This window comes from Eucyclogobius newberryi, unplaced genomic scaffold (genome assembly GCF_026437365.1).
Source record: "Eucyclogobius newberryi isolate DKJ021-1_F unplaced genomic scaffold, fEucNew1.0.hap1 SCAF_8, whole genome shotgun sequence".
In the NCBI taxonomy this organism is placed as follows: domain Eukaryota; kingdom Metazoa; phylum Chordata; class Actinopteri; order Gobiiformes; family Gobiidae; genus Eucyclogobius; species Eucyclogobius newberryi.
The window spans coordinates 30181271-30207940 of NW_027316500.1; the positions used below are offsets into that span (position 1 = coordinate 30181271).

At 45.4% G+C, this 26670-nt stretch overlaps 1 protein-coding gene across 1 annotated transcript in view; it reads right to left on the reverse strand.

The window, feature by feature from the left end:
* The window catches only part of dntt (deoxynucleotidyltransferase, terminal), a 157883-nt gene that overhangs the window by 61698 nt on the left and 69515 nt on the right, over positions 1–26670 (reverse strand). Inside the window, exons 7-8 of the mRNA XM_072436327.1 lie at positions 20505–20637; positions 12705–12807 (exon numbers count right to left, since the gene is read on the reverse strand). Of these exons, the coding sequence (XP_072292428.1) occupies positions 12705–12807; positions 20505–20637 (236 nt within the window). The remainder of the gene's footprint in view (positions 1–12704; positions 12808–20504; positions 20638–26670) is intronic.

The following is a 26670-nucleotide window of genomic DNA, read 5'->3' on the forward strand; positions in this document are numbered from 1 at the left end:
CACCTACCCCTTATCTCCGCCCAATCAATTAGTCAAAGAATCCAAACTCCGAGCGTTATATGGCTTCAAAAATGCTGTGGAGCCACTTTTCAATTTCCAACAATAAAAAACATGTATAAAAATGTGCTGCTTGTTACGGTAAAATGCCACGTGCAGAGGCTTATCAGTTCTGCCATTTAAAACAGAACAATTTACCAATTTCTATTAATAAATCTGTTTTAGATCTTCAGTATATTGGTTTTTGATGAACAAAATGTAAAATCATAATACATGGAATACTAATTCACTGAAAAAATAATATAAAAAGCACATTACGTCTTTAGAAAAATGTTGTCATATTTATAAAACAGAGATATTTTTTCTGTGATGAAATGTTTGCTCCGTCATCAGATAATGCGACTTCATTACTGTCGATAGTAGAGGCTCATATTTGGAAATTGCATGCCAAAAAAATCCTCCTCTGCTCGGCGCTGGGCCCCTGCTTCGCCTGATAAGCACTAACCGCCTCATAATAAGGTAAGTTGGAGGGGGAGAGCCTGGAGTCAGCTCATGGGCTTAGCTGGAGGCGGCGACAGTGCCCACTCCGATAATGAGGCCAGAGTGACGCTATAAAGGCACTTAAAGACTGTCTAATCTCAAATGAAAATTCCCCTGAGCGTGACTCGAGAGCCGTGTTCAGCTCATCAGCGCCGAATATGTGGGTCAGGAAAGACAGTGTTATTTAGGGCCGCGTGGACACACACAACGAGGCCCCTGGAGAAAAATATTAATAAGTCAGCGCCACGGATGCACAGGCCATTAGCGGGAAATGAAGAGGGGGTGAGGTTCTTTTTTGGATGGAGGTCTGTAGTGGCCATGCTGCTCACACGACTGCAGCTTTTGGTGATACAAAGCAGTCATTTTCTAGCAAGGCCTGATTATGAGCCACATCTGAGAATCTAAAAACACCTCCTGCTCAACGTGTACGAGCGCAAACACCGACTTAAGGAGTTACACTGCGCCAACATACAGACACCAAGATATGTAGAAGAATAAAGTGGTAGAAATGAGTAAAAATATCCCACAATGCTAGCTGCAGCAGCGGGCTAAATGCTACGACGATGCTGGCGCTGCCTGCTGTATTTTCACATCTACAAAACAATGCATTTAATTTCCTGGGATGAACGCCAGGTCGACAATAATACTCAGCTGGGACTCGACATGGACTTCATTGTGCTTAACATACGCCATAATTTGTTTCTGCAGCCCCTCGTGATGAAGCCCGTGCACATCGTGATGAAGCCTGTGCACACCAGGTTCTGCAGCCCCTGGTGATGAAGCCCGTGCACACCAGGTTCTGCAGCCCCTCATGATGAAGCCTGTGCACACCAGGTTCTGCAGCCCCTCGTGATGAAGCCCGTGCACATCGTGATGAAGCCTGTGCACACCAGGTTCTGCAGCCCCTGGTGATGAAGCCCGTGCACACCAGGTTCTGCAGCCCCTCATGATGAAGCCTGTGCACACCAGGTTCTGCAGCCCCTCGTGATGAAGCCTGTGCACTCCAGGTTCTGCAGCCCCTCGTGATGAAGCCTGTGCACACCAGGTTCTGCAGCCCCTCGTGATGAAGCCTGTGCACTCCAGGTTCTGCAGCCCCTCGTGATGAAGCCTGTGCACTCCAGGTTCTGCAGCCCCTCGTGATGAAGCCTGTGCACACCAGGTTCTGCAGCCCCTCGTGATGAAGCCTGTGCACTCCAGGTTCTGCAGCCCCTCGTGATGAAGCCTGTGCACATCAGGTTCTGCAGCCCCTCGTGATGAAGCCCGTGCACACCAGGTTCTGCAGCCCCTCGTGATGAAGCCTGTGCACATCAGGTTCTGCAGCCCCTCGTGATGAAGCCTGTGCACTCCAGGTTCTGCAGCCCCTCGTGATGAAGCGCAGGCACACCAGGTTCTGCAGCCCCTCGTGATGAAGCCCGTGCACACCAGGTTCTGCAGCCCCTCGTGATGAAGCCCGTGCACACCAGGTTCTGCAGCCCCTCGTGATGAAGCCTGTGCACACCAGGTTCTGCAGCCCCTCATGATGAAGCCTGTGCACATCAAGTTCTGCAGCCCCTCGTGATGAAGCCCGTGCACACCAGGTTCTGCAGCCCCTCATGATGAAGCCTGTGCACTCCAGGTTCTGCAGCCCCTCGTGATGAAGCCCGTGCACACCAGGTTCTGCAGCCCCTCGTGATGAAGCCTGTGCACACCAGGTTCTGCAGCCCCTCATGATGAAGCCTCTGCACTCCAGGTTCTGCAGCGCCTCGTGATGAAGCCTGTGCACATCAGGTTCTGCAGCCCCTCATGATGAAGCCTGTGCACACCAGGTTCTGCAGCCCCTCGTGATGAAGCCTGTGCACACCAGGTTCTGCAGCCCCTCGTGATGAAGCCCAGGCACACCAGGTTCTGCAGCCCCTCATGATGAAGCCTGTGCACACCAGGTTCTGCAGCCCCTCGTGATGAAGCCTGTGCACACCAGGTTCTGCAGCCCCTCGTGATGAAGCCTGTGCACACCAGGTTCTGCAGCCCCTCGTGATGAAGCCTGTGCACACCAGGTTCTGCAGCCCCTCGTGATGAAGCCTCTGCACACCAGGTTCTGCAGCCCCTCGTGATGAAGCCTGTGCACACCAGGTTCTGCAGCCCCTCGTGATGAAGCCCAGGCACACCAGGTTCTGCAGCCCCTCATGATGAAGCCTGTGCACACCAGGTTCTGCAGCCCCTCGTGATGAAGCCTGTGCACACCAGGTTCTGCAGCCCCTCGTGATGAAGCCTGTGCACACCAGGTTCTGCAGCCCCTCGTGATGAAGCCTGTGCACACCAGGTTCTGCAGCCCCTCGTGATGAAGCCTCTGCACACCAGGTTCTGCAGCCCCTCGTGATGAAGCCTGTGCACACCAGGTTCTGCAGCCCCTCGTGATGAAGCCTGTGCACACCAGGTTCTGCAGCCCCTCGTGATGAAGCCTGTGCACACCAGGTTCTGCAGCCCCTCGTGATGAAGCCCGTGCACATCAGGTTCTGCAGCCCCTCGAACATCACCTAGGCATCACCTAGATTTTTAAGACCAAACTAAAGAAAATAAACAGAATAAGAAGATCCTCCAGCCGGGTCCATCAGGTGAAGATGCTGGTTCATTAACTGACAAGGATGAGTTTAAAAAGTGACCGTCAAAGTCGACCAGTACTTTTGTTGAGGATCGGATCGAAGGACTGACCGGTACAACTATAGAAACTGTTGTTGTGAAGTTTTTTCCCTCCTGCACTTCCTTTCATTTCGGACTCTAGGACCGGAGATGATCGATGGAGCGGAGCTGGCCTGTTACTATTACCAGGGCTCATCCGTCTGCCCGTGTAGCTGGCGCCTGACCTTCCCTTTGCCCCGCAGTTATGCTTTCAGAGCATGAGCAGCCGCCGAGAGGGAGGAGGTGGAGAAATGATCATTTTTACAAGGGCGTTCGGAGATAGATGTATTTTTAACTCCCTGCCGGCTCTATAAAAGGTGGCGCTTGTGATATTAGGCTTGAGTGAAGACACAAAAGCCCATGGGGAAGCGCGGGCAGATGACAAGGTTACAACATTTAGCTCTCCGCGGTTAATCACTGACGCCTGCGCGAGTCCCCCGTATGGGTAGTAGGTGGTCCGGTATTCGGTCCTTGTTTTCTGTCTCATTTTCTCACGTAACTAGTGATAATAATGCATTTTAGACATGAATTGTGCTCCACAGACAAACCTTTTCACCTTTGAGAACCTGGCCAAGGATGGACACTGGTTACCAATGTTGTGGCAGTTTAATTTCCTTTTCCTGTCTAAATTAGATAAATTAAATAATAAAATACATTTAATAAATTTAAATGGTCTCAATTTTCTCTCGATTTTTAAAAACAAAGAGACTGAAATTTTCTAAAAAATTCCATGCTTTTAAATGCGGTATTTTTTTGTTTTCTTAACTGCTTAAATAAAGGTTAATAACATAAATAATGGTAACAAAGAGAAAATGATATTGTTTTGTGTTTAAAATTACATTGTCTTATTTCATATATCTTATTTAGTATTTGAGTAAACAAAATCTAAAAATGGGCGTAAAAATTCAAATATTGTCCTCTTTGGAGTTGAAACTTTTTTTTTTTAAATCCTGCATAGATGAGACAAACAACACATTCAAGAATCATTGTTATTGTGAAGTAAACATTGGAAAGTTAATAAATAAAATAAATAAAATAAATAAAATAAATAAAATAAATAAAATAAATAAAATAAATAAAATAAATAAAATAAATAAGTAAAATAAAATGATGATGATAATAACAGAGCCTGATTTTACCAACTACAGCCATTCAAACTGCGATCCCTTTCTTTTCCTCCCCTCCTGTAACAAAGACAACCACCGACCCCAGAGGGACGCAGTGGCAGAAGACAAGGTTACGGCACCTGGAGCCCACCTCAGCTCCGCACATTTTAATTACTGGTGCAGCGGTCGCCAGTCCCAGCGGTGGATAAGCCCGTTCTTTCCCCTTGTCCCGAAGAGAAAAGGAGGTCCTGAAGCCTGTTGAACGCTCCGTCTCACAGCCATTACCACTCTTTATAGTCCACATTCTCACACGTCACTTCAAATGGTCTCTCATTTCACAGTGTACGGAGCAGGAGCCATGTCAGGCCCAAGGTTTTGTCAGTCAGAGTGATTACCGTATTATCCGGACTATAACTCGCACCTTTTTTCAACTTATACTCCGGAAAATACGGTATTATCCACAAGTCTTTTAACTTCTGTGCGATGGCTTCGTTCATATTCTTTTCTCTTTCTTGCATTTACAGCTGCTTTTTGGTCGAACATCCAGATCGATATCGTTTATACAGACCAATACCGGTCCGGTCACTTCGTAATCTACCCGAGTTCAGATGGGCGTGGTCGATGAGCGGAAGAGCCAATCGGCATCTGTGTCCAAAACAAATATGGAAAAACATGGCGGATTGTTCTAAACGACAAATGACAGAACGGATATAAACGATCGCCCGGTGCATTTTTGACTCGAGGCGCGACGGACGGGCGGACGACGGCGTGACCCGACTCGTACTCTTGAGAACGGGTGAAGGAGTGAAGGAGTGAAGGAGTGAAGGAGTGAATGAGTGAGGGAGTGACGGAGTGAGGGAGTGAGGGAGTGAAGGAGTGAGGGAGTGAGGGAGTGAAGGACTGAAGGAGTGAAGGAGTGAGGGAGTGAGGGAGTGAAGGAGTGAAGGACTGAAGGAGTGAAGGAGTGAGGGAGTGAAGGAGTGAAGGACTGAGGGACTGAAGGACTGAAGGAGTGAAGGAGTCAAGGAGTCAAGGAGTGAAGGAGTGAGGGAGTGAAGGAGTGAAGGACTGAAGGAGTGAAGGACTGAAGGACTGAAGGAGTGAAGGAGTGAGGGAGTGAAGGAGTGAAGGACTGAGAGACTGAGGGACTGAAAGACTGAAGGAGTGAAGGAGTGAAGGAGTGAGGGAGTGAAGGAGTGAGGGAGTGAAGGAGTGAGGGAGTGAAGGAGTGAGGGAGTGAAGGAGTGAAGGACTGAGGGACTGAAGGAGTGAAGGAGTGAGGGAGTGAACGAGTGAAGGACTGAGGGACTGAAGGAGTGAAGGAGTGAGGGAGTCAAGGAGTCAAGGAGTGAGGGAGTAAAGGAGTGAAGGAGTGAGGGAGTGAGGGAATGACGGAGTGAAGGAGTGAGGGAGTGAAGGAGTGAAGGAGTGAGAGAGTGAAGGAGTGAAGGAGTGAGGGAGTGAGGTAGTGAAGGAGTGAGGGACTGAAGGAGTGAGGGAGCGAGGGAATGACGGAGTGAAGGAGTGAGGGAGTGAAGGAGTGAGGGAGTAAAGGAGTGAAGGAGTGAAGGAGTGAAGGAGTGAGGGAGTGAGGGAATGACGGAGTGAGGGAGTGAGGGAATGACGGAGTGAAGGAGTGAAGGAGTGAGGGAGTGAAGGAGTGAGAGAGTGAAGGAGTGAGGGAATGACGGAGTGAAGGAGTGAGGGAGTGAAGGAGTGAAGGAGTGAGGGAGTGAAGGAGTGAAGGAGTGAGAGAGTGAAGGAGTGAAGGAGTGAAGGAGTGAGGCAGTGAGGGAGTGAAGGAGTGAAGGAGTGAAGGAGTGAAGGAGTGAGGCAGTGAGGGAGTTATTAAAAGGATTAAAAGAGTAGCGCTCTTAATAAAGCCTGTGAAGAAACAAAGCCAGAACAAATGGAGCCTGGTGGAAGCCGCATTGTTGTTGTGACTAATTAAATGTTTATGTTCGGCTTTAATTAGACACTTCTCTGGAGCATTGATATTCATATTACTGTGATATTAGCGTCAAATAACTGTCAACATTTGAGCAGCGCCGGTGATTAAGCCGCGCACAACACGACGCTGAGCATTTCATTTCAACACGTTTGAGAATACACGGCCACAAATAAAGAGAAGTATTAACGGTGTTATTAAAACTGTGAGAGAAGTACAAACTGTAGTACTTTAGTACTGTTTATTTCACTGTTTATTTCACTGTTTGTTTCACTGTCGGTGTAATCCCTCATTCGTCCAGGCGTGTTCCATAGTAGAAAAAGCTTCAGTTGTAGTCATCTGGACTCAGTTTGAAAAAGTAGACGTTTCGACTCTCATCCAAGAGTCATTGTCAATAAAAGAATTTAGATCGAGAACTCCGATATTAATACTGTTCTGTGGTAAGACCCGCCCATTGGGAGGAGCCTGCCTGAAGTAGAAAGAGTTGTTTGTTTCAACAGAAACTCCCCCCTTGTATCTACCGAGCCTATTCAGAATCTTAATGGGCTATTAGAATCCTCTTTGTCTTTGTGAGGCCCTGGCTCAACCACCCTGAGTACCTGATTAGCATCTAAATGTCCTGGTCCTGGTCCTCTACCTTTCCAGGGGTTCAGTATCCCATTATAAATAACAGGAAGATTAAACCTAAGCCCTCCATTTCTGTTTAAAGAAGGTCTTTCTTTTTTAACAAAAATAGCTTCCTTGACTCCTCTTTCAAACCATCTTTTCTCCCTGCTTAAAACCTTCACCTCACCGTCTTCAAACGAGTGATTAGAGGCTTCAAGATGGAGATGCACGGCGCTCTGAGGTCCTGAACTTGTATTTCTTCTGTGCTGATAAAGCCTCTTGTGTAGAGGCTGTTTCGTCTCACCTATGTAACGTTCTTTACAACTTTCTTCACTGCATTGGATCGAATAAACTACATTGCTCTGTTTTTGAGTCGGCAACTTGTCCTTAGGGTGAACCAGTTTTTGTCTTAAAGTGTTTCCTGGTTTAAAATAAACAGGGACTTCGTGTTGTCTAAAAATTCTCTGCAGTTTTTCCGACAGGCCAGACACATAAGGGATAGAAACACCCTTCCTTCTCTGTTCAGTTTCCCTTTTGTCCTGCTTCTTGGTTCTCTTCACTCTGTTGAGAGCCCAAGCGGGGTAACCACAGGCTGAGAGGGCATTTCGGACATGTTTTTCCTCTTTCTTCTTGCCCTCTGAGCTGGTGGGCACACCTTGAGCTCTGTGTTGTAAGGTTCTGATCACACCCAGCTTGTGCTGTAGTGGGTGGTTGGAACTAAAGAGCAAATACTGGTCCGTGTGTTAAAATTCTGAATAGGCTCAGTAGATACAAGGGGGGAGTTTCTGTTGAAACAAACAACTCTTTCTACTTCAGGAAGGCTCCGCCCAATGGGCTGGACTTACCACAGAATAGTATAAATATCGGAGTTCTCGATCTAAATTCTGTTATTGACAATGACTCTTGGATGAGAGTCGAAACGTATATTTTTTTCTAACTGAGTCCAGATGACTACAACTGAAGCTTTTTCTACTGTTTATTTCACTTTTTATTTCACTGTTTGTTTCACTTTTTATTTCACTGTTTATTTCACTGTTTGTTTCACTGTTTGGTGCATTTAAAACGATTCAAATGAAAATATAATGAGAATAAAAGGTTTTGAAAACAATATTCAAACTATGCCAACATTTGAAAAAAAAAATCCGGACTATAAATCGCACCTTTTTTCTGAACACGCTCTGAACACGCTCTGAACACGCTCTGAACACGCTCTGAACACGCTCTGAACACACTCTGAACACGCTCTGAACACGCTCTGAACACTCTGAACACACTCTGAACACGCTCTGAACACGCTCTGAACACACTCTGAACACGCTCTGAACATGCTCTGAACACACTCTGAACACACTCTGAACACGCTCTGAACACGCTCTGAACACGCTCTGAACACTCTCTGAACACATACTGAACACACTCTGAACACGCTGAACACTCTCTGAACACTCTGAACACACACTGAACACACTGATCACGCTGAACACTCTCTGATCACTCTCTGAACACTCTGAACACTCTCTGAACACTCTCTGAACACACTGAACACTCTGAACACACACTGAACACTCTGAACACTCTCTGAACACACTCTGAACACACTGAACACTCTGAACACTCTGAACACTCTCTGAACACTCTGAACACACTCTGAACACACTGAACACACTCTGAACACACTCTGAACACACTCTGAACACACACTGAAAACACTCTGAACACTCTGAACACTGAACACACTGAACACACTGAACACACTCTGAACACACTGAACACACTTTGAACACTCTGAACACGCTGAACACTGAACACACTCTGAACACACTCTGAACACACTCTGAACACACTGAACACACTCTGAACACACTGAACACACTTTGAACTCGCTGAACACTCTGAACACACTCTGAACACACTCTGAACACACTGAACACACTTTGAACACTCTGAACACGCTGAACACTCTGAACACACTCTGAACACACTCTGAACACACTCTGAACACACTGAGCACTCTGAACACACTGAACACACTCTGAACACGCTGAACACTCTGAACACACTCTGAACACTCTGAACACGCGCTGCAGATACGGCTGTGAGCGTTGCCAGCAGGACCCACTCACCAAAGCTCCATTATCTAAATAATTATAGTCCCCGTGTGGATAAGGACGGGCTTTATCAGGACTCTGGACACACTCTGTAAATGTCCTCATGTGTAGATTAGGGTTTGAGTTAAAGGAAGTAGTAGTAGTAGTAGTAGTAGTAGTAGTAGTAGTAGTAGTAGTAGTAGTAGTAGTAGTAGTAGTAGTAGTAGTAGTAGTAGTAGTAGTAGTAGTAGTAGTAGTAGTAGTGGTTGGTACAAAGAGTGAAAGTGAAAAATCCATTACAATCCCAGCTCCAACTTTTGTTTTCTTTTTTATTAAATTCTCTACTCAATAATTTGATCTAATTGCAATACTTTCTGCAACGCAATATTATAACAGAGCAGTTTGTACTATACTCGGGTATGAGTACACTTCTTCAAACTAGAAGTGTAGAGAGAATATTATGCTATTACTATAATGGATGCATTAGAAGATCGGATATCTCCGTCCTGAGACAAGTTTGATTTGTGGCCACTTCCTGGTCATTCCCATAGAAAACACACATGGACACTTGAGCTTAAAAAAAGGTAAAATGGTAACAAACGACTGAGGTAACTACAAATGTGCCACAGGACAATGAACCGGGACGAGGGGGCCTTTTCACTCTCACACACTCGGAAATTACATTTGTTCACCTTAAAAATCTTCAATGTTAAAGTTTTACGATTTTAAAATGTTAACTTTATCTGGTGTATTTGTACCTGCCGCACATATAAATTATGTATTTTACACTAAAATCGAGCAGGTGTTTGTGGAGAAACATCTGAAAAATCTGTAGAAAAAAACAGGAAGTGACATCACACTAGGGATGTCATTCAAAGTTTATGCAGAATCTACAGAAACAAACAGCTTTTTTCATTCTCTAAACATTCATTCAACAACATAAAGCTTCTCTCACATATTTGTATTTGTCTTCTTTTTTTTTTTTTAAGTGATTGGTGATTTGGGGTGCACGGTGGCAAAGGCGGTTAGCGCTCCCAAGAAGGAGATCGTGGGTTCGATTCCCGGACCAGACAAACATATGTGATGTTGATCACATGATTTCTCTGGGTGGAGTCTGCATGTTCTCCCCGTGTTACCGTGGGTTCTCTCCGGGTTCTCCGGCTCCTCCCACCGTCCAAAGACATGTTAGGTAAAAATTGGTGACTCTAAATTGTCCCTAGTGAATGAATGTGAGCGTGAACTGTCTGTAATGTCTGTGTCTCTGTGTTGGCCCTGCGACAAGTTGGCCACTGTCCAGGGTGTACCCCGCCTAAGGCCCGAAGTCACTGGGATAGGCTCCAGTCACCCGCGACCCCGAAAGGGAACCAGCGGTAGAAAATGGATGGATGGATGGAAATGATTGGTGAGTTTTTGCCCAGTATTTGCTGGGTAATTTCCGAGTGTGATGTCATCATACAAACAGGAAGTGACATCCTAAACCTTAAAAACGTTCTATTCTGTGCTAAACATATTTTTATCGTAACTACATTTTAGTTCAATAAGTTGTCCGACCTGTAGGGGGCGCTTTAAAATGGCGTTGTTATATTTAGTCTGTACGCACCAGCTCTTTGACCGCTCTGGTGGCCATGTTGCTGACGGCCCATGGTCCGGTGTCGCCTCTTCTTCATTCTTAAAGTGATCAGTTACACATTTTCCTGTCAGCAGAGGTAAACGATGTGCCTCTAACTCTCGTGAACACCTCAGACGCGGTTCTCGTAACAAATAACAGATCTGTACCTTTAACGTCGTACTGTTGTGTCGAGGTTTAAATGTTCATTTGGCCCCGATATGTTCAGGGGCCGCTTTTTATCTAGACTCAGAGCAGCAGGACGGAACCCAAGTCAAAACTCTATACCTTTTTGCAGGAGTGGTTTATGTCGGTGTAATCCCTCATTCGTCCAGGCGTGTTCCATAGTAGAAAAAGCTTCAGTTGTAGTCATCTGGACTCAGTTTGTGGTGGTTCCAACCACCCACTACAGCACAAGCTGGGGGTGATCAGAACCTTACAACACAGAGCTCAAGGTGTGCCCACCAGCTCAGAGGGCAAGAAGAAAGAGGAAAAACATGTCCGAAATGCCCTCTCAGCCTGTGGTTACCCCGCTTGGGCTCTCAACAGAGTGAAGAGAACCAAGAAGCAGGACAAAAGGGAAACTGAACAGAGAAGGAAGGGTGTTTCTATCCCTTATGTGTCTGGCCTGTCGGAAAAACTGCAGAGAATTTTTAGACAACACGAAGTCCCTGTTTATTTTAAACCAGGAAACACTTTAAGACAAAAACTGGTCCACCCTAAGGACAAGTTGCCGACTCAAAAACAGAGCAATGTAGTTTATTCGATCCAATGCAGTGAAGAAAGTTGTAAAGAACGTTACATAGGTGAGACGAAACAGCCTCTACACAAGAGGCTTTATCAGCACAGAAGAAATACAAGTTCAGGACCTCAGAGCGCCGTGCATCTCCACCTTGAAGCCTCTAATCACTCGTTTGAAGACGGTGAGGTGAAGGTTTTAAGCAGGGAGAAAAGATGGTTTGAAAGAGGAGTCAAGGAAGCTATTTTTGTTAAAAAAGAAAGACCTTCTTTAAACAGAAATGGAGGGCTAAGGTTTAATCTTCCTGTTATTTATAATGGGTTACTGAACCCCTGGAGAGGTAGAGGACCAGGACAAGGACATTTAGATGCTAATCAGGTACTCAGGGTGGTTGAGCCAGGGTCTCACAAAGACAAAGAGGATTCTAATAGCCCATTAAGATTCTGAATAGGCTCGGTAGATACAAGGGGGGAGTTTCTGTTGAAACAAACAACTCTTTCTACTTCAGGCAGGCTCCTCCCAATGGGCGGGTCTTACCACAGAACAGTATTAATATCGGAGTTCTCGACCTAAATTCTTTTATTGACAATGACTCTTGGATGAGAGTCGAAACGTCTATTTTTTCAAACTGAGTCCAGATGACTACAACTGAAGCTTTTTCTACTAAGGAGTGGTTTATGCAACTCAATCACAAAATGACTGCAATTACCGTATTTTCTGGACTATAAATCGCACCAGGCAAAAAAATTATTATAGAGAAGAAGAGAAAACATATATAAGTCGAATTTTGGGGGGGAAATTGATTAGTTAAAATCCAAGATCTAAGAACAGACATTTCATCTTGAAATACAATTTAAAATAATAGGTGTCCTATGCTAACGCTAACACCTTCAGCTACATGACGTATGCTAACGCTAACACCTTCAGCTACATGACGTATGCTAACGCTAACACCTTCAGCTACATGAGGCACAGACAGAACTGTGGTAAGTGTCTGGTATGTTAACGTAACATATGAACAGTTATTCAGAAAACTATAGCATAAAGAACATGCTAACAAGTTTAGCAAAGCATCAGTTTTACCCCAAATCACTAAATCCATTGAATTCTTCTTCCTCTGTGTCACTTCTAAACAACTCCACAAACTCCAGAGGTGGAGGAAGTGCAGATTCTTCTTCTGCGTCGCTTAGAGCCTAGAGCGCCCTCTTGTGGTTGTCAGTGTGAAAATAACGAATAATATTACATATAAGTCGCTCTGGAGTATGAGTCGCACCCCGGCAAAAACTATGAAAAAAGGTGCGATTTATAGTCCGGAAAATACGGTACAAGCACAAACTGTCTCCTCTGTTGCGTTGCCACCGCGCTCTTTGCCGGCGGCGGGATGTGGGAGAACGTGTAGTAGCGTTAGTGGCTAGCTCACCTGCTCCCGTAATCGCTCCATTACCAGAGGCAGAAGGCGTCTCTCCCCCCCCGCCTCCGCCGTCGTCACGATAAAGTCCACGTCGTGCCCGAACGCTTTCCCCCTGGAGACCAACGAAAAGCAATTATTATCACATTACATTCAAAATAAAATGTAGCAAAACATCATTAGCAACACAGCGTTCTGGGGAATGACGGTGTTTTTGGATCGTTCCGAGAAGTAGTTGAACCGGAAATTATCGTTCAATTACGTTCAAATGGTTCACGAGTCAATATTTCATCATCATTTGGGGCAGGAGTTTAGTTTAATTTTGTCTTTAATCGTCAGGGCCCATGTACAACGTCGTTAAGCTTCAAAAAGAAAGGATTCAGCTTCTCCCTGGGCACACGAACACACAACGACATTAAACAAAAGTGCACATGTCGTTACAATTACAATACGCTCCGTGTCATTATTAACATTTGCTCCGTAAACAGATAGATGCAGCTAAAATGTAACTTGGCTGATGTCGACTCAGAGGTTTTGTTACTGCTGTGTCCATGGCAACGACCAATGGATGTTATGAGATGAAATGGTTGAATTTGCAGCATTGTCAGTAGAGCCCAATGCAGCCGTGGCTATAAAATACCACTAATATATAAACGGAGAGTGAATAAATTATGCAAAAATGAAGAAAGTAAATTGACTTTGAGTGTGTGGAAAAGTGCAGTATAAAAGAGAGATGCGTCGGTGTTTGTACAAGACGTCTTTTCATTCAAATCGGAGTCCGTTTAGCGTGGGATTGTCCAGTTCATTTGGGTAGGACTGTGAATGTGGGAAAAGGTCGGTCGCAAACGGACCAGAGAGCGGAACCAGGAAGTGGAAGCAGGAAGTGGACCGTGTGAGGGTCGGCGAAGCAGGTTAAAGACGGATTTAAGTGTAATTTACTGACAATTATTATCACGCAAAAATATATCAGGCTAAAATACCACATGGGAAATAACTTACTGGTGTCTTAAAGCTGCGCTATGTAACTCATAAATCTTCCTTGAGATTGAATATTATCTTTGAATGTTCCGCAATATGACATCAGACTTATCTCCGCGGAGCAGCTGATGACATAAGGTCAAGTTACGCACATTTGAATGAAGTGCAGAGGTAAATAACTACTCTCTTGTTCTCCCTCACTTACTGCGCTCCCCCGCCCCCTCGTTCATCCCTCTTCCTCGCCTCCTCCCTCGTTCCTCCCTCTTCCTCGCCTCCTCCCTCTTCCTCGCCTCTTTCGTTCCTCCCTCTTCCTCGCCTCCTCCCTCCCACTTCCTCGCGTCCTCCCTCTTCCTCGCCTCTTTCGTTCCTCCCTCTTCCTCGCCTCCTCCCTCTTCCTCGCCTCCTCCCTCGTTCCTCCCTCTTCCTCGCCTCCCTCCTTTGTTCCTCCCTCTTCCTTGCCTCCCTCTTCCTTGCCTCCTCCCTCTTCCTTGCCTCCCTCCCTTGTTCCTCCCTCTTCCTCGCCTCCCTCCTCCCCCCCTCGCTTTCCATCCCGCCTTCAAATTAAGTGCAGAAGTGAAGTCGCGGCGGTGTAAACAACTGGTGTGAACTTGGCGCGTGTCGAGGATCGTTCAATTATTCACCGGAGTCGCACGGATCGCCCATGAAATATGCAGCTTATTTACAAGTGTGTGGGCGCCGGGCGACGGGGATAAATAATACAGAGGTGCGAAGAGTGGCTGCGAGCGCGCACTTCTAATAATGGCCTTTGCAATCGGTAAAAAGGCGAGGCAAAGTTATGTCCAAGCCTCTGTTATCGGGAAATACGTCGAACAGTAAGTATTGCCGACTGGACTGTGGAATAACGGTTTGCCACGTATCCGAAAGGTCGGTGGTTCGTTCAACGCCCGATTCGAGCGTTCCTTTGAGATGTTGTGTCTGAATTACACAAATGTCAATATCCAAACGGTCACGTTTTGTTTCATGTTTCAAGCGAAGTACAGCCACCTCTGATTTTCATTAATTCAATATTTTGAACATTTTGGGTTGGTGCCCCTAAATATTTGTCTCAAAGAATGTCCTTTGAGTTCTGAGTTGTTCGGAGATATTCAATTATTGACCACTCAAGTACTTTTATATTTGTCATGTAAACCTAAAACAAATGCAAAAAGGTTTACACAATCTTGATTAATGTAGATATTAAGAAACAGAACTCGTCTCGAATTCTAAGTGGATGTGTTGTCAATATGTCATGTCTGTTGTGGTGCCACCAAATTTACCTCGACCACGTGAAATAAAAGTGAAACAGAAACTAAAGTTGTTAAGATTGCGCCACACGGTTGTAATTAATATTTCTCTCCACAATTGGTAATAATATGCTGCTCCTGTAGCCACAGCTGCCCCGGAACAGACTGACTGAAGCAGAATTCGTGTTTTGCCTCAGGACCCAAAAGTAGAAAGGTTTGAACCAAACTTTTACACGTGCTCTAACTAGATACTCAACATGAAATTACATAAGAATGGGATCAGATGCCACTAAGGTGATTAAAAACATCTCAATTCTACAAAATGTCCTTATCTTACCATGTGGTCTTATACAAACTCTGATAAAACTCAAGATCAGTCTAAAACTGTCCAGTGAAGGTCTAATTTTGCCCTGTTTATGTGATTTGCTCGAGTATTGTTTTAGTATTGTGAATGTCGGACCCAATCACTCAAATAACTTCTATTACTCCCCTGAAAAGCAAATGAAAAAAGTATCTAATAAAACAAATGTAATCTTCACATTTAATGGGGCACAGCTCTACACTTCTGCATCTTCCAACCGAAAACATCGGGGAAATCACACCGTCGACTACTTATCCCCCTCGTAAAAAAAAGATCTCGACGCCCTCCTCTTCTCCAATTCACCCCCGACACCGCTGCTCCACATCTGTCACTCCTCTCGCTTATCCCGAGGTTAAATACAATTCTGTAGCAAACGAAACACCGACGCCTCGCTCGTCCTGACACGTCGTCACGGGCGACATTTTATAATCCGCGATAATTCCCCTCGCGAACCTGCCTCTAAGACGTGTCACCCTTCTTTTCGCACAACTGTCCCTTCAGAGCGGCTAACGTCGACGCTAACTTAATCCTGCGACGTCGCTTCTACTTTGGAAACGCCTGACGGAGTGAGCGCACCGCGGTTCTCAAGCTGCGGCGTGCGCTGGAAGGCGTACACCGTTTTAAAGCACATGAAATACGTTCTCTTGCGGTCAATACTTCTTTGAACATGTGACGCCGATTGTAATGCGAAACGAACCTGGTGCATCTCTTTCTAAATGTTACTTTTGTTGAATAAATAAAAAATGCCATGGCAAAATTAAATTACCGTATTTTCCGGACTATAAGTCGCACTAGCCAAAAAATGCATAATAGAGAAGATGTATGAAATGCGGTTGTAAGTGTGAAAATAACAAATAATATCACATATAAGTCGCTCAGGAGTATAAGTATATAAGTATAAATATAAGTTTAAGTCGCACCCCGGCCAAAACTATGAAAAAAGGTGCAACTTATAGTCCGGAAAATACAGTAAATCTACTCAAAAGTTGAATGGTTTGATCCTGGTTTTGTTCCAGTTTTGTTCGGATTTCTTGGGAATAACAATAAGGCATTTTACACAGTAATTTCCATTAAGTTAAAGCAGAACTATGTAACTCTGGCGATAGAGCGCCCCCTGCAGCTCCTTTGTGACAATACATTGGCAGAAACTAGACGCAAAATTATGATTATATACATTTTTCTTTCTTTATCATAATAAAACAGTATAATCACACACAAAAACATTTATCATAGGCAAAAAATAAAAAGAGCCAGGGTTTCTCAGGAGAGTTGTCTTGTCTGGTTGGATGTTACAAGGCTGCAGGTCCAACCACGGACAGCAGGGGGCGACGACCGGCGCTTCAAAGCCCCAAAAACACTTATTTAACCGTCACAGGGACTTACAAAGACGCTCAATAAGGTGAAAATGTGAATTAGTTTTGCTTTCAAAAAAAATATACATAAGATGTGTACTTGAAAAAAGTAATTGACATACTTAATTTACATCAAAATAAATACAAAGACTCAACCAATCTTATTTTTGTGTGAGTTAGTCATTATTGCATTAGGGCTTTATGATTTTAGTAGTCAAATGTATTCATGATTATTTATGTTGTGCCCTGAGACTGTGATACATTTTGTGTAGTATAGTAAGTATAGTCTGTATAGTCCAGATAACGATTAGAATGATCAGAATAATTATTTTTCATCCTTTTTTAAAATGTGATATTACAATAAAATAAATATGCAGTAAAATGTAAATATTAAAAATAAAATAACACAATATGCAGTATTAAGATTACAATTTATACATGTGTCAATACAATTTAAAAAAACAGGTTTCGATGTAATTGCACAGACTTTCATATTCCCTGACAAACATCACTAACCTCCACTGCACTCGACACGGCAAAGATGAAAGATTTTCCTCCGGCATTTCTGTCTAAAGATACTTTTGACAGGGGCCATCAGCGAGCGGCAGCGAGCTAATAAGCGACCGGCGTGATTAAATTCCACTTTTGACAGGACTTTCTTGAGAGGATCTTGTGGGAGCATTAGTGGTTTATTAGCGCCGCCGCTGCTGGCATCTTAGCATAAGCATATCGAGTCTATTTAGTCTAATAGGCCATCGAACGCTCCCCGCTGGGCTCCAAACCGTGACTGGAGGATTCGCTTTTTCCACCACATAAAGGTAAACGGGATGCTTACGGATAATGGACTCCTTCAATTATAGCTCTGCGTGAGTCCAATTAGGTTTTCTGATCCTTTTGAATATGTTACGTGCTAAATAAGTGCTCCAAAGCCCACCATTAGGAGACGTAATAGCCCTCGAAGGGGATTGGACACTTTGCAATAACTAATAAATCAGGCGGTTTATCCCGTCCATGTCACAATCCCTCGCCATGGTGTGATTGTGGTTCGAATTGCGTTTAATGCATCTCTGCCCGTAGCGCATTAAGCTGTTGAGTGTTTATGTAAAATGCCAACGTATTTTTAAGTTGAGCCAATATTGAAAGTCTGTATTTATGATTTAGAGGTTACACTGTACAAAGTTGGCACCGAAAACACTGGTATTAATGGTATTAGCATTTATTTTTCTTACTGATCGCTTATTTTTAGAGTAACTTGAAGATGGATAGAAAAAAGTTCCAAAAGTAGTGATAGAAAAGGTTCCAAACGTAGAGTTCTGGACAACGTATTTGAAATCTACAGCTGTGATATGTCTGACATGCCCTGTTTCTGATGAATCCATGGAGACGAGCAGGTGGATGACAGGTAAGATCTGTGAAGAGGTGACCCCACTCAAAGTATCCTCTATTGAGGGATTATTCTGGCTTTAATAGTGCGAAATGGGGACGAGAGCGGGACATTGTAGCAAACTGTGACGAATAATCTGAAAAGTGACATACTGTATTTTTCTGACTATAAGTCGTCATACTTACATTTATACTTATAAGTCCTTCCGGAGTATAAGTATAAGTGATATTATTTGTTATTTTCACACTTGCAACCGCATTTCATACTCCAGAGCGACTTATATATGTTTTTTTCCTCTCTATTAGGCATTTTTTTGGCTGGTGCAACTTATACTCCAGTGCGACTTATAGTCCAGAAAACACGGTATATAGTGCACCTTTAACAGTGCATCCTTATCACCACAAACACGAGACAAATCGGTGAATATGAAAACCCTGCAGCTCGTCACACTCGACCATCCTGTGCACTGTAAACAACCGAGTATTACGCGTCTTATCTTCTTTTATGCGGACAAATGGATCCGACATAAACGGCACGTAAACAACAGGCAGGCGTCATGTGTCCTTTCAGATGATGTCGTTTTATTTAAAGTGAAATGCCAGAGGACGCACTCGGCTTCAATAATGCATCTGCCCACACACTTGCACTCACTGTATGTCATGATTGCACAGCCTATGGAGCAGGCAGAACGCTGCATGTTTTGCTCTGATTTATATCAATTTATGCACATTTTGAGTTATATTTCCATCTTATGCATGTGCTTGTCTTGTGTTGGTTTAATTAACACACAGCGACATGTAAGTGTTTAGATCAGGGGTCTAAGAGTTTTTTTTAAGTTATCAGTTTTTTATTATTTATACTTCTGTACCTGCCCTGTGTTGCAACCCTGGAATGTCCCCATTGTGGGACAAATAAAGGCTTATCTTCCCTTATCTGTCTAAGATACCGGTGGCTCGCTGCCCCCTTTTTGAGAGGCTCGCGAAGGGATTTCCAAAACATTGTCGGCCAAGTTTGGTTGCGGCGCTGTGACCCGCAGTCGTGTGCAGAGAAAGAGCTGCAAAGACGCCCCAAAAACATACCGTTTTTATGAGCAGTGGGAGTCAGATGTTTGATTCACGACGAGCGCGTGTGTCTGATCCAGCTGGCTGTGGGTAAATGATGCAATACGGTGTGTGTGTGTGTGTGTGTGTGTGTGTGTGTAGTCTGTGATCACTGATGCGTAACTGTTTTCACCCTCATGGCTCTTTAGTGCTTTCTCTCGGTGAAGACCTGCACAGACTTGACTCTCCTCTTGCCCCGCCTCATGAGGAGTCACCGCGAGCAGTGGGCTTGGCTAGGTTTAGAATAATTCTGGAAAAACAGACGCGTGGGCGGATCAAGGCCACTGAAGAAAATATAGCCTTGTTCTGCTGGTGTAAAGCTTCAAACTGTCTTTTATTTGAAGTTAATCGGCCTCGTATTCTCGGACAAAGATGCAAAAGAGTGAATGAACGGAAGTGCAAACTGACGCTAACGCAGCGACGCTAACGCAGCGACGCTAACGCAGCGACGCTAACGCAGCGACGCTAACGCAGCGACGCTAACGCAGCGACGCAAACGCAGCGACGCAAACGCAGCGACGCTAACGCAGCGACGCTAACGCAGCGACGCTAACGCAGCGACGCTAACGCAGCGACGCACGGAAGCGATGTCCGCCCGTTCTCGCAAAAAAACGTCACAAATTTACCTACGTCATTAAAGATACGTTTATCAGTCCTGAGAGAAGCGTTTGCAGCCGCTTAGTTTACAGGGAAGGAGAGAAGAGGTGACGGGCCAGGGGCTGTGCAGTGAAACTCAGGGCCTGGGGGTAACCGGGTGACGGGGGGTGATTTTATTTGACTAAAAGTAAAATCATATCCTGTAGCCGGCAGGGACGTGATAAAAAAGTACATCTGAAGTTCACCAGAATGTTGAGTTTCTGGGTCCGTTCGCTCGCGTTCACATGGAAACCACAAAATTGCCTCATCTACACCTACATGTAGTTTCATCATTATTTATTAAAAAAGTTATTTCTCTTGTGGATAAGTCTATTTCACTGAATCCACTCGCCTCACTTTCGGCAATTTGGCGTCATACTTTCAAACGCCATTGTTTTTCTCACACAGCGCCCTCTGGTGGATTTCAGAATGATCACAAACCAGGGCGTTAGCCATAGCTATTAGCAACTTAAACCGTGGATAGATGAACATTTTTTTTAAATCTTGTACACAAAATATTTTGTGATTTATTAATTTATTAAGAAAGTTTAATGAAGTTTTACCCAAAAAAATGAATAAATCAATGACTAAAGAAGAGATTCAATTTGTTTTGTCTCCGATCTGTTGAAAATGAGAGAAGAAATTTGTAAAAGAATTGTATGAAAATTGTACAATGAGAGTTTAACATCATTACATTCCCAAGATGAACATCCCCAGTACTTTGACTCATTTTTGCTGAGTGTCTATGGGTCTGTACCTGCGGAAGCCCCCGGTCAGAGCCACTCGAGCGTTCGGGGCCACACTCCGGACGGTCTCCCCGATCACAGCCTCCACGGCCCGGGCCTCGTCGACGCCCACTCCTCTGCAGAGGTCTGTGTAGTGGAGGAACCCTGGAGACGAGAAGAGACAGGGAGACATTCAACATTAAAGGGGACGTATTAGGCAAAAGCAGTGTTTCCTCATCATTGGTGGGAGTAACTTGAAGATGGATAGAAAAAAGTTCCAAAAGTAGTGATAGAAAAGGTTCCAAATGCAGAGTTCTGGACAACGTTTTTGAAATCAACAGCTGCGATATGTCTGACATGCCCTGTTTCTGATGAATCCATGGAGACGAGCAGGTGGGTGACAGGTAAGATCTGTGAAGAGGTGATCCCACTCAACGTATCCTTTATTGAGGGATTATTCTGGCTTTAATAGTGCGAAATGGGGACGAGAGCGGGAAGGACATTGTAGCAAACTCCAGATAGAATGGCGCGTTTCCGTTTCCAGAGATGTCGCCGCGCTAGCCACCGCGGCGTTAAACAGGAAACCCTCCACATGCTAGCTCGTGCCTGTACTCCAAACCATGAGGATGTACTTTGTATCGCGCTGGTTAATGTCCGATCGCTGGTAGATAAGACCTTCGTGGTAACTGACTTCTTCGTGTCGCGGCGTCTGGATCTACTGTTTTTAACCGTGGCCACGCCCTGTTCAGCTTTATCCGAGCTGCTTTCTCCAGACTGCTCATTTTTGGATTCTCCTCGTACCTCTGGAAAAGGTGCAGGGCTAGCTTGGGTTTTTTAATCCAGTATCAAACGCCGACAGTGTCCATCAAGCACTTTGTCCAGCTTTGAGTTACGACGTGATGAGCGTGTCCAGTGTGCGTGTCCAGTGTGCGTGTCCAGTGTGCGTGTCCAGTGAGCGTGTCCAGTGAGCGTGTCCAGTGTGCGTGTCCAGTGAGCGTGTCCAGTGAGCGTGTCCAGTGTGCGTGTCCAGTGAGCGTGTCCAGTGTGCGTGTCCAGTGTGCGTGTCCAGTGTGCGTGTCCAGTGAGCGTGTCCAGCGTGCGTGTCCAGCGTGCGTGTCCAGCGTGCGTGTCCAGCGAGCGTGTCCAGTGTGCGTGTCCAGTGAGCGTGTCCAGTGTGCGTGTCCAGTGTGCGTGTCCAGTGTGCGTGTCCAGTGAGCGTGTCCAGTGAGCGTGTCCAGTGAGCGTGTCCAGTGTGCGTGTCCAGTGTGCGTGTCCAGTGTGCGTGTCCAGTGAGCGTGTCCAGTGAGCGTGTCCAGTGTGCGTGTCCAGTGAGCGTGTCCAGTGTGCGTGTCCAGTGTGCGTGTCCAGTGTGCGTGTCCAGTGAGCGTGTCCAGTGTGCGTGTCCAGTGAGCGTGTCCAGTGAGCGTGTCCAGTGTGCGTGTCCAGTGAGCGTGTCCAGTGTGCGTGTCCAGTGAGCGTGTCCAGTGAGCGTGTCCAGTGAGCGTGTCCAGTGAGCGTGTCCAGTGAGCGTGTCCAGTGTGCGTGTCCAGTGAGCGTGTCCAGTGAGCGTGTCCAGTGTGCGTGTCCAGTGAGCGTGTCCAGTGAGCGTGTCCAGTGAGCGTGTCCAGTGAGCGTGTCCAGTGAGCGTGTCCAGTGAGCGTGTCCAGTGTGCGTGTCCAGTGAGCGTGTCCAGTGAGCGTGTCCAGTGAGCGTGTCCAGTGAGCGTGTCCAGTGAGCGTGTCCAGTGAGCGTGTCCAGGTGTAATGGCTCTAAAGTGTTACAATGTTTTAACAGTTTCATTGAGTGAAACATTTCTCACATGTTTCGTGGTTAAAATGTCTTGACCTTGTGCAGCTGTCGACCATGTTTAAGCCCTGATTGTGTTTTGTGTCTTTTAATGAACCGTCAAATATGTCTAAAGATGTCTTTGATGTTATTGGTCTTTATTAGTGGAATATTATGAACACTTTGAGGCCGTGCGCCAAGTGCCTTTAAAAAAGACCAACTTGGATTCTGAGGTTGTGTCTAACTATGAGCCCATTTCTGCCCTTTCTGTCCAAAGAGAGATTGGTCTAAATGGAAATGAAACACATTTGGAGGAAAATTGTCCCTTGGAAAATATCAGTCTGGCTTTAAAAGATGTCCCAGAGTCTTTAATGATCTTATTTTAACTGTTGACTCTGGCTCCTCCACTATTTCATTGCTTTTGGACTTGATTGCAACATTTGATTTCTCGTCTGGAGAATTGTTGGCATAAAAGGTGTGGCCCTAAAATGGTTCAGGTCGTGTCTGGAGAATAGGTCCTTCTCTGTTCAATTAGGCCCTCATAGTTCAGACATGCCCATAACTTAGTTATGGAGTTCCACAGGGTTCCATTTTAGGCCCTTTACTGTTTTCTCTAGTCTGTTGTTGTTGTTGTTGTTGTTGTTGTCTTAAGGATGTAAGAGAATGGATGGTTCTCAACTTTCTGAAGTTAAATGAGACAGAAATGGTGGTATTTAATGATGTAGTAAATGTTTGTCTGGAGCCACTGCCAGAAATGTGGGTGTTGTTTTTTATGGCTCTTTTAAGTTTGACCTGCAAATCAGCAAAGATGTTAGGCCTCCACCCACCAGGCCTCCATCCACCATGCCTCCACCCACCGGGCCTCCTCCCACCAGGCCTCCACCCACCAGGCCTCCACCCACCAGGCCTCCATCCACCGGACCTCCATCCACCGGGCCTCACTCCACCGGGCCTCCTCCCACCAAGCCTCCACCCACCAGGCCTCCACCCACCAGGCCTCCACCCACCAGGCCTCCATCCACCAGGCCTCCACCCACCGGGCCTCCTCCCACCAAGCCTCCACCCACCAGACCTCCATCCACCAGACCTCCATCCACCAGACCTCCATCCACCGGGCCTTACTCCACCAGGCCTCCATCCACCAGACCTCCATTCACCAGGCCTCCACCCACCAGGCCTCCACCCACCGGACCTCCATCCACCGGACCTCCATCCACCAGACCTCCATCCACCGGGCCATACTCCACCGGGCCTCCATCCACCAGGCCTCCATCCACCGGGCCTTACTCCACCGGGCCTCCATGATTTGAAGATATTGTTGATGGTTTTCAAAGGTTTGAATAGGCCGCCTCCTCCTCCTCCTCCACCTCCTCCTGCTCCTCCTCCGCCTCCTCCTCCTCCTCCTCCTCCGCCTCCTCCTTCTCTTCCTGCTCCTCCACCTCCTCCTCCGCCTCATCCTGCTCCTCCTCCTCCTCCTCCTGCTCCTCGTCCTCAGCCTCCTCCCTCCTCCTCCTCCTCCCTCCTCCTCCTCCTCCTCCTCCTCCCTCCTCCTCCTCCTCCTCCTCCTCCTCCTCCTCCTCATCCGTCAGAGCTTTTGTCCGTCCATGTTCCTAGAAGAGCGATGAGATCTGATGACCTTGGGATGATCTCCTCCACAGTTTGCTGGCGGTGAATGAAAACTATTTTTGTGATGAAGTGAAAGCGGCTGATTTCGTATCAGTCCGAGCCGATCGGACGTCTGATGTGCTCCGTTACCTTGACAACAAACACACCAAACAGGAGCGTTCATTACGCTGGATAAAGCCAACGCTGAAGTTCTATTCATAAAGAGATGTTTGGGTTATAAGAAAAGCCATGAAAGAAAGATATAAATGACACATAACACTTCACATCGACTGTAGAACAACACATTTTAAATCCACATTTACACCTGAATGAATTAAGTAAACACATATTCCCACTTTTGGTAATGGTAATACTATGACTTAGAGGCAGATACCATTTTGAGAAAATATATTTGACACTTACAAATATCAGATTGTAAAGAGCAAAACAAACATCTCAGTGACACTGTAACTTCTACTGCAGAGGAGCAGTTACTACATTAAGAGAATATAAAAACACAAACAATTGTTGGTGTTTCATCAAACAGCTTCTAAGTGGCATTAGTTACCCTGAACTACATGTGTAACATTTACATTTTTATATTTAATCATCACAGACATTATTGCTTTATGGAAAATTCACTTTTGCACATTAAAAAAACACAGTGGTGTGAAATAGCGCCCCCTGTGTTCATCATCTCCACTGCCTCGGCCGTAAGTCTTCTCCAAACAAAGGCCATAACTCTGGCCCTGAGCGGCAGAAGAACATCAGACTTACACTGCTGCTTGATTGAAAGTGCTTTGGCAAGAAACACGATAAATTAAATGAAAAGAGAAAAAAAATCCCATCGAAACATGGAGCAAAAAGGAGCCATAATTCTAAACTCAAACACAAACTCAATAATCCGCTTTGTTTGGCCCCGCGAGCCCGGCGCCTGTGGCACGCCGCCAAACTATGATTGATGGATTGACAGGTCCATTCCGAGCGTCTCACTTTGCCTCGACCGAAAGAAACTCCGAACTCCGCCAATGAATCACGCTAAAGCTAATGACACGTCTGTCCGCTCGGGCGAAACAAACGAGTCTGAGCGAGCTGCGCCAGCGCCGTCCAGAGATCAGGGTTCAAAAACGTTTTCACAGTCAAATCGCTCATAAATTCCGGGCACGGCGGCGCGCTGAGCAGATCCCGGCGTGATGGATTGCGCGGGCTTTTGATGAAGATGTCTGCCACTCCCGACGCGCGATCAGACAGAGTTGCACCGTAAACGGAAACCTGCGCGTTACGTCTGGGATTACAGCGTTCTCTCGCGAACAGAGGGGACGATAAGCGCGAGTGAATGTATTTTGTGTGTTTTTTTCCAGGATTTTCGTGTCGTTTGCGGGGAATTCATCACTAGGGCGGCTGATCTCGGCCCGTCGCGGCGCTCGAGGCGGCGCGTTTCTGTCGGATCTGAAGTAAAGTGATTTAAAAGCGGCTTTAAACGGGCCGTCGGGGTTTGAATACCGACAGGGACATTTGAAACTTAGATTATGCATCTTTAGCCGCTCTGTTGGAGTTTGTGGACAGATTTATGGCCCACAGTCAATCAAATGGATCATTATGAGGTAGAATGTGTTGTTTTCGTTCTTTCCTTCTTAATATTCCGTAGACATTACCTTCCCGTAAACATAATTCCTCCAAAGGGAAGTGAATAAAGACACCTTGAACCCTCCTGTGCGTGAAGTTCTCTCAGTTCTTCAGTCAGGATAAAACAGTTCTTTACGTCTAGATTGTGCGTTTAATTCCTCAAGTCAATTATCCAATCAGAAAGCAGAATTTAGCAGATTTTGAGATTAAAGCATTTTGCAATTAACCCAAAAGGATCTCGCTCTTTATGATACGATGTGTGTCCGAGGTTGTGATTTTAATGCGTTTTCACAACTTTTTTACCCTGTTTTCATCTGTGTTTACTTGATTTTAGTGCATTTTTCCAGTGACAATCACCGTTTCTCCTCCACTCAACGGCACATGACTCATTTACTAATCGATACGTGTCTAAATACAGCCTTTCTGGCACGTCACACAGAGAAACTCCATCCGCACCTCCAGTTTGTCAAAGCCGTCGCTCCCAGGTGTGTTTCTGACCTTCAAAGACACACGATTGATGCTCTGTTCTGTTTCCTGATTGATGAACGCTCCTTCCAACGCTTTTATCTATTGATTTGTATTAAAAAACCACCGCGGAATCCCACTACTCGTCTTGTCATCGCAGGTCCCAGTGGTTTACATCTCATTTCAGGCTTTGTGAAGTGACACGGGTCATTTTGAGCGTTGGTGTTTCATACGGTCAAACACAATGAGAACCACATTGGAACAAAAGAGAAATGCTAAAAACACAAACAGAAGGTGCTTTTATTCTGTATTGGCAAACTGAGGGCTGGAGGTGAAGTCTGTTAGCCGCATAATGAAGACCGTTTGAGCAGTGAAAAGACCAAAACAAGACTGATTAAGGTTAGAAGCTTTAAAAACACAGAGGAGCACTTTAGGCACTTCAAGATACCGATAGATCTAAAGGATTATTCAAAAACTCAAAGCCAAGATGCAAATCGAAACAGCTTTATCCCAGCACATGTTTGTTTGCTCAAAAAGTGTAAATTAAAAATGTGTTTATCATTTGATTAATTTGGACTAAATGGGACATAAATGTAGGACTTCATAAGCATTAATTTTATTTATGTTGTCATATTGTACCATCATTATTATTATTATTATTATTACTATTATTGCCCTGCTCTCTGATTGTGTTTGTTTTTGTTTTTTTGTTTGTAC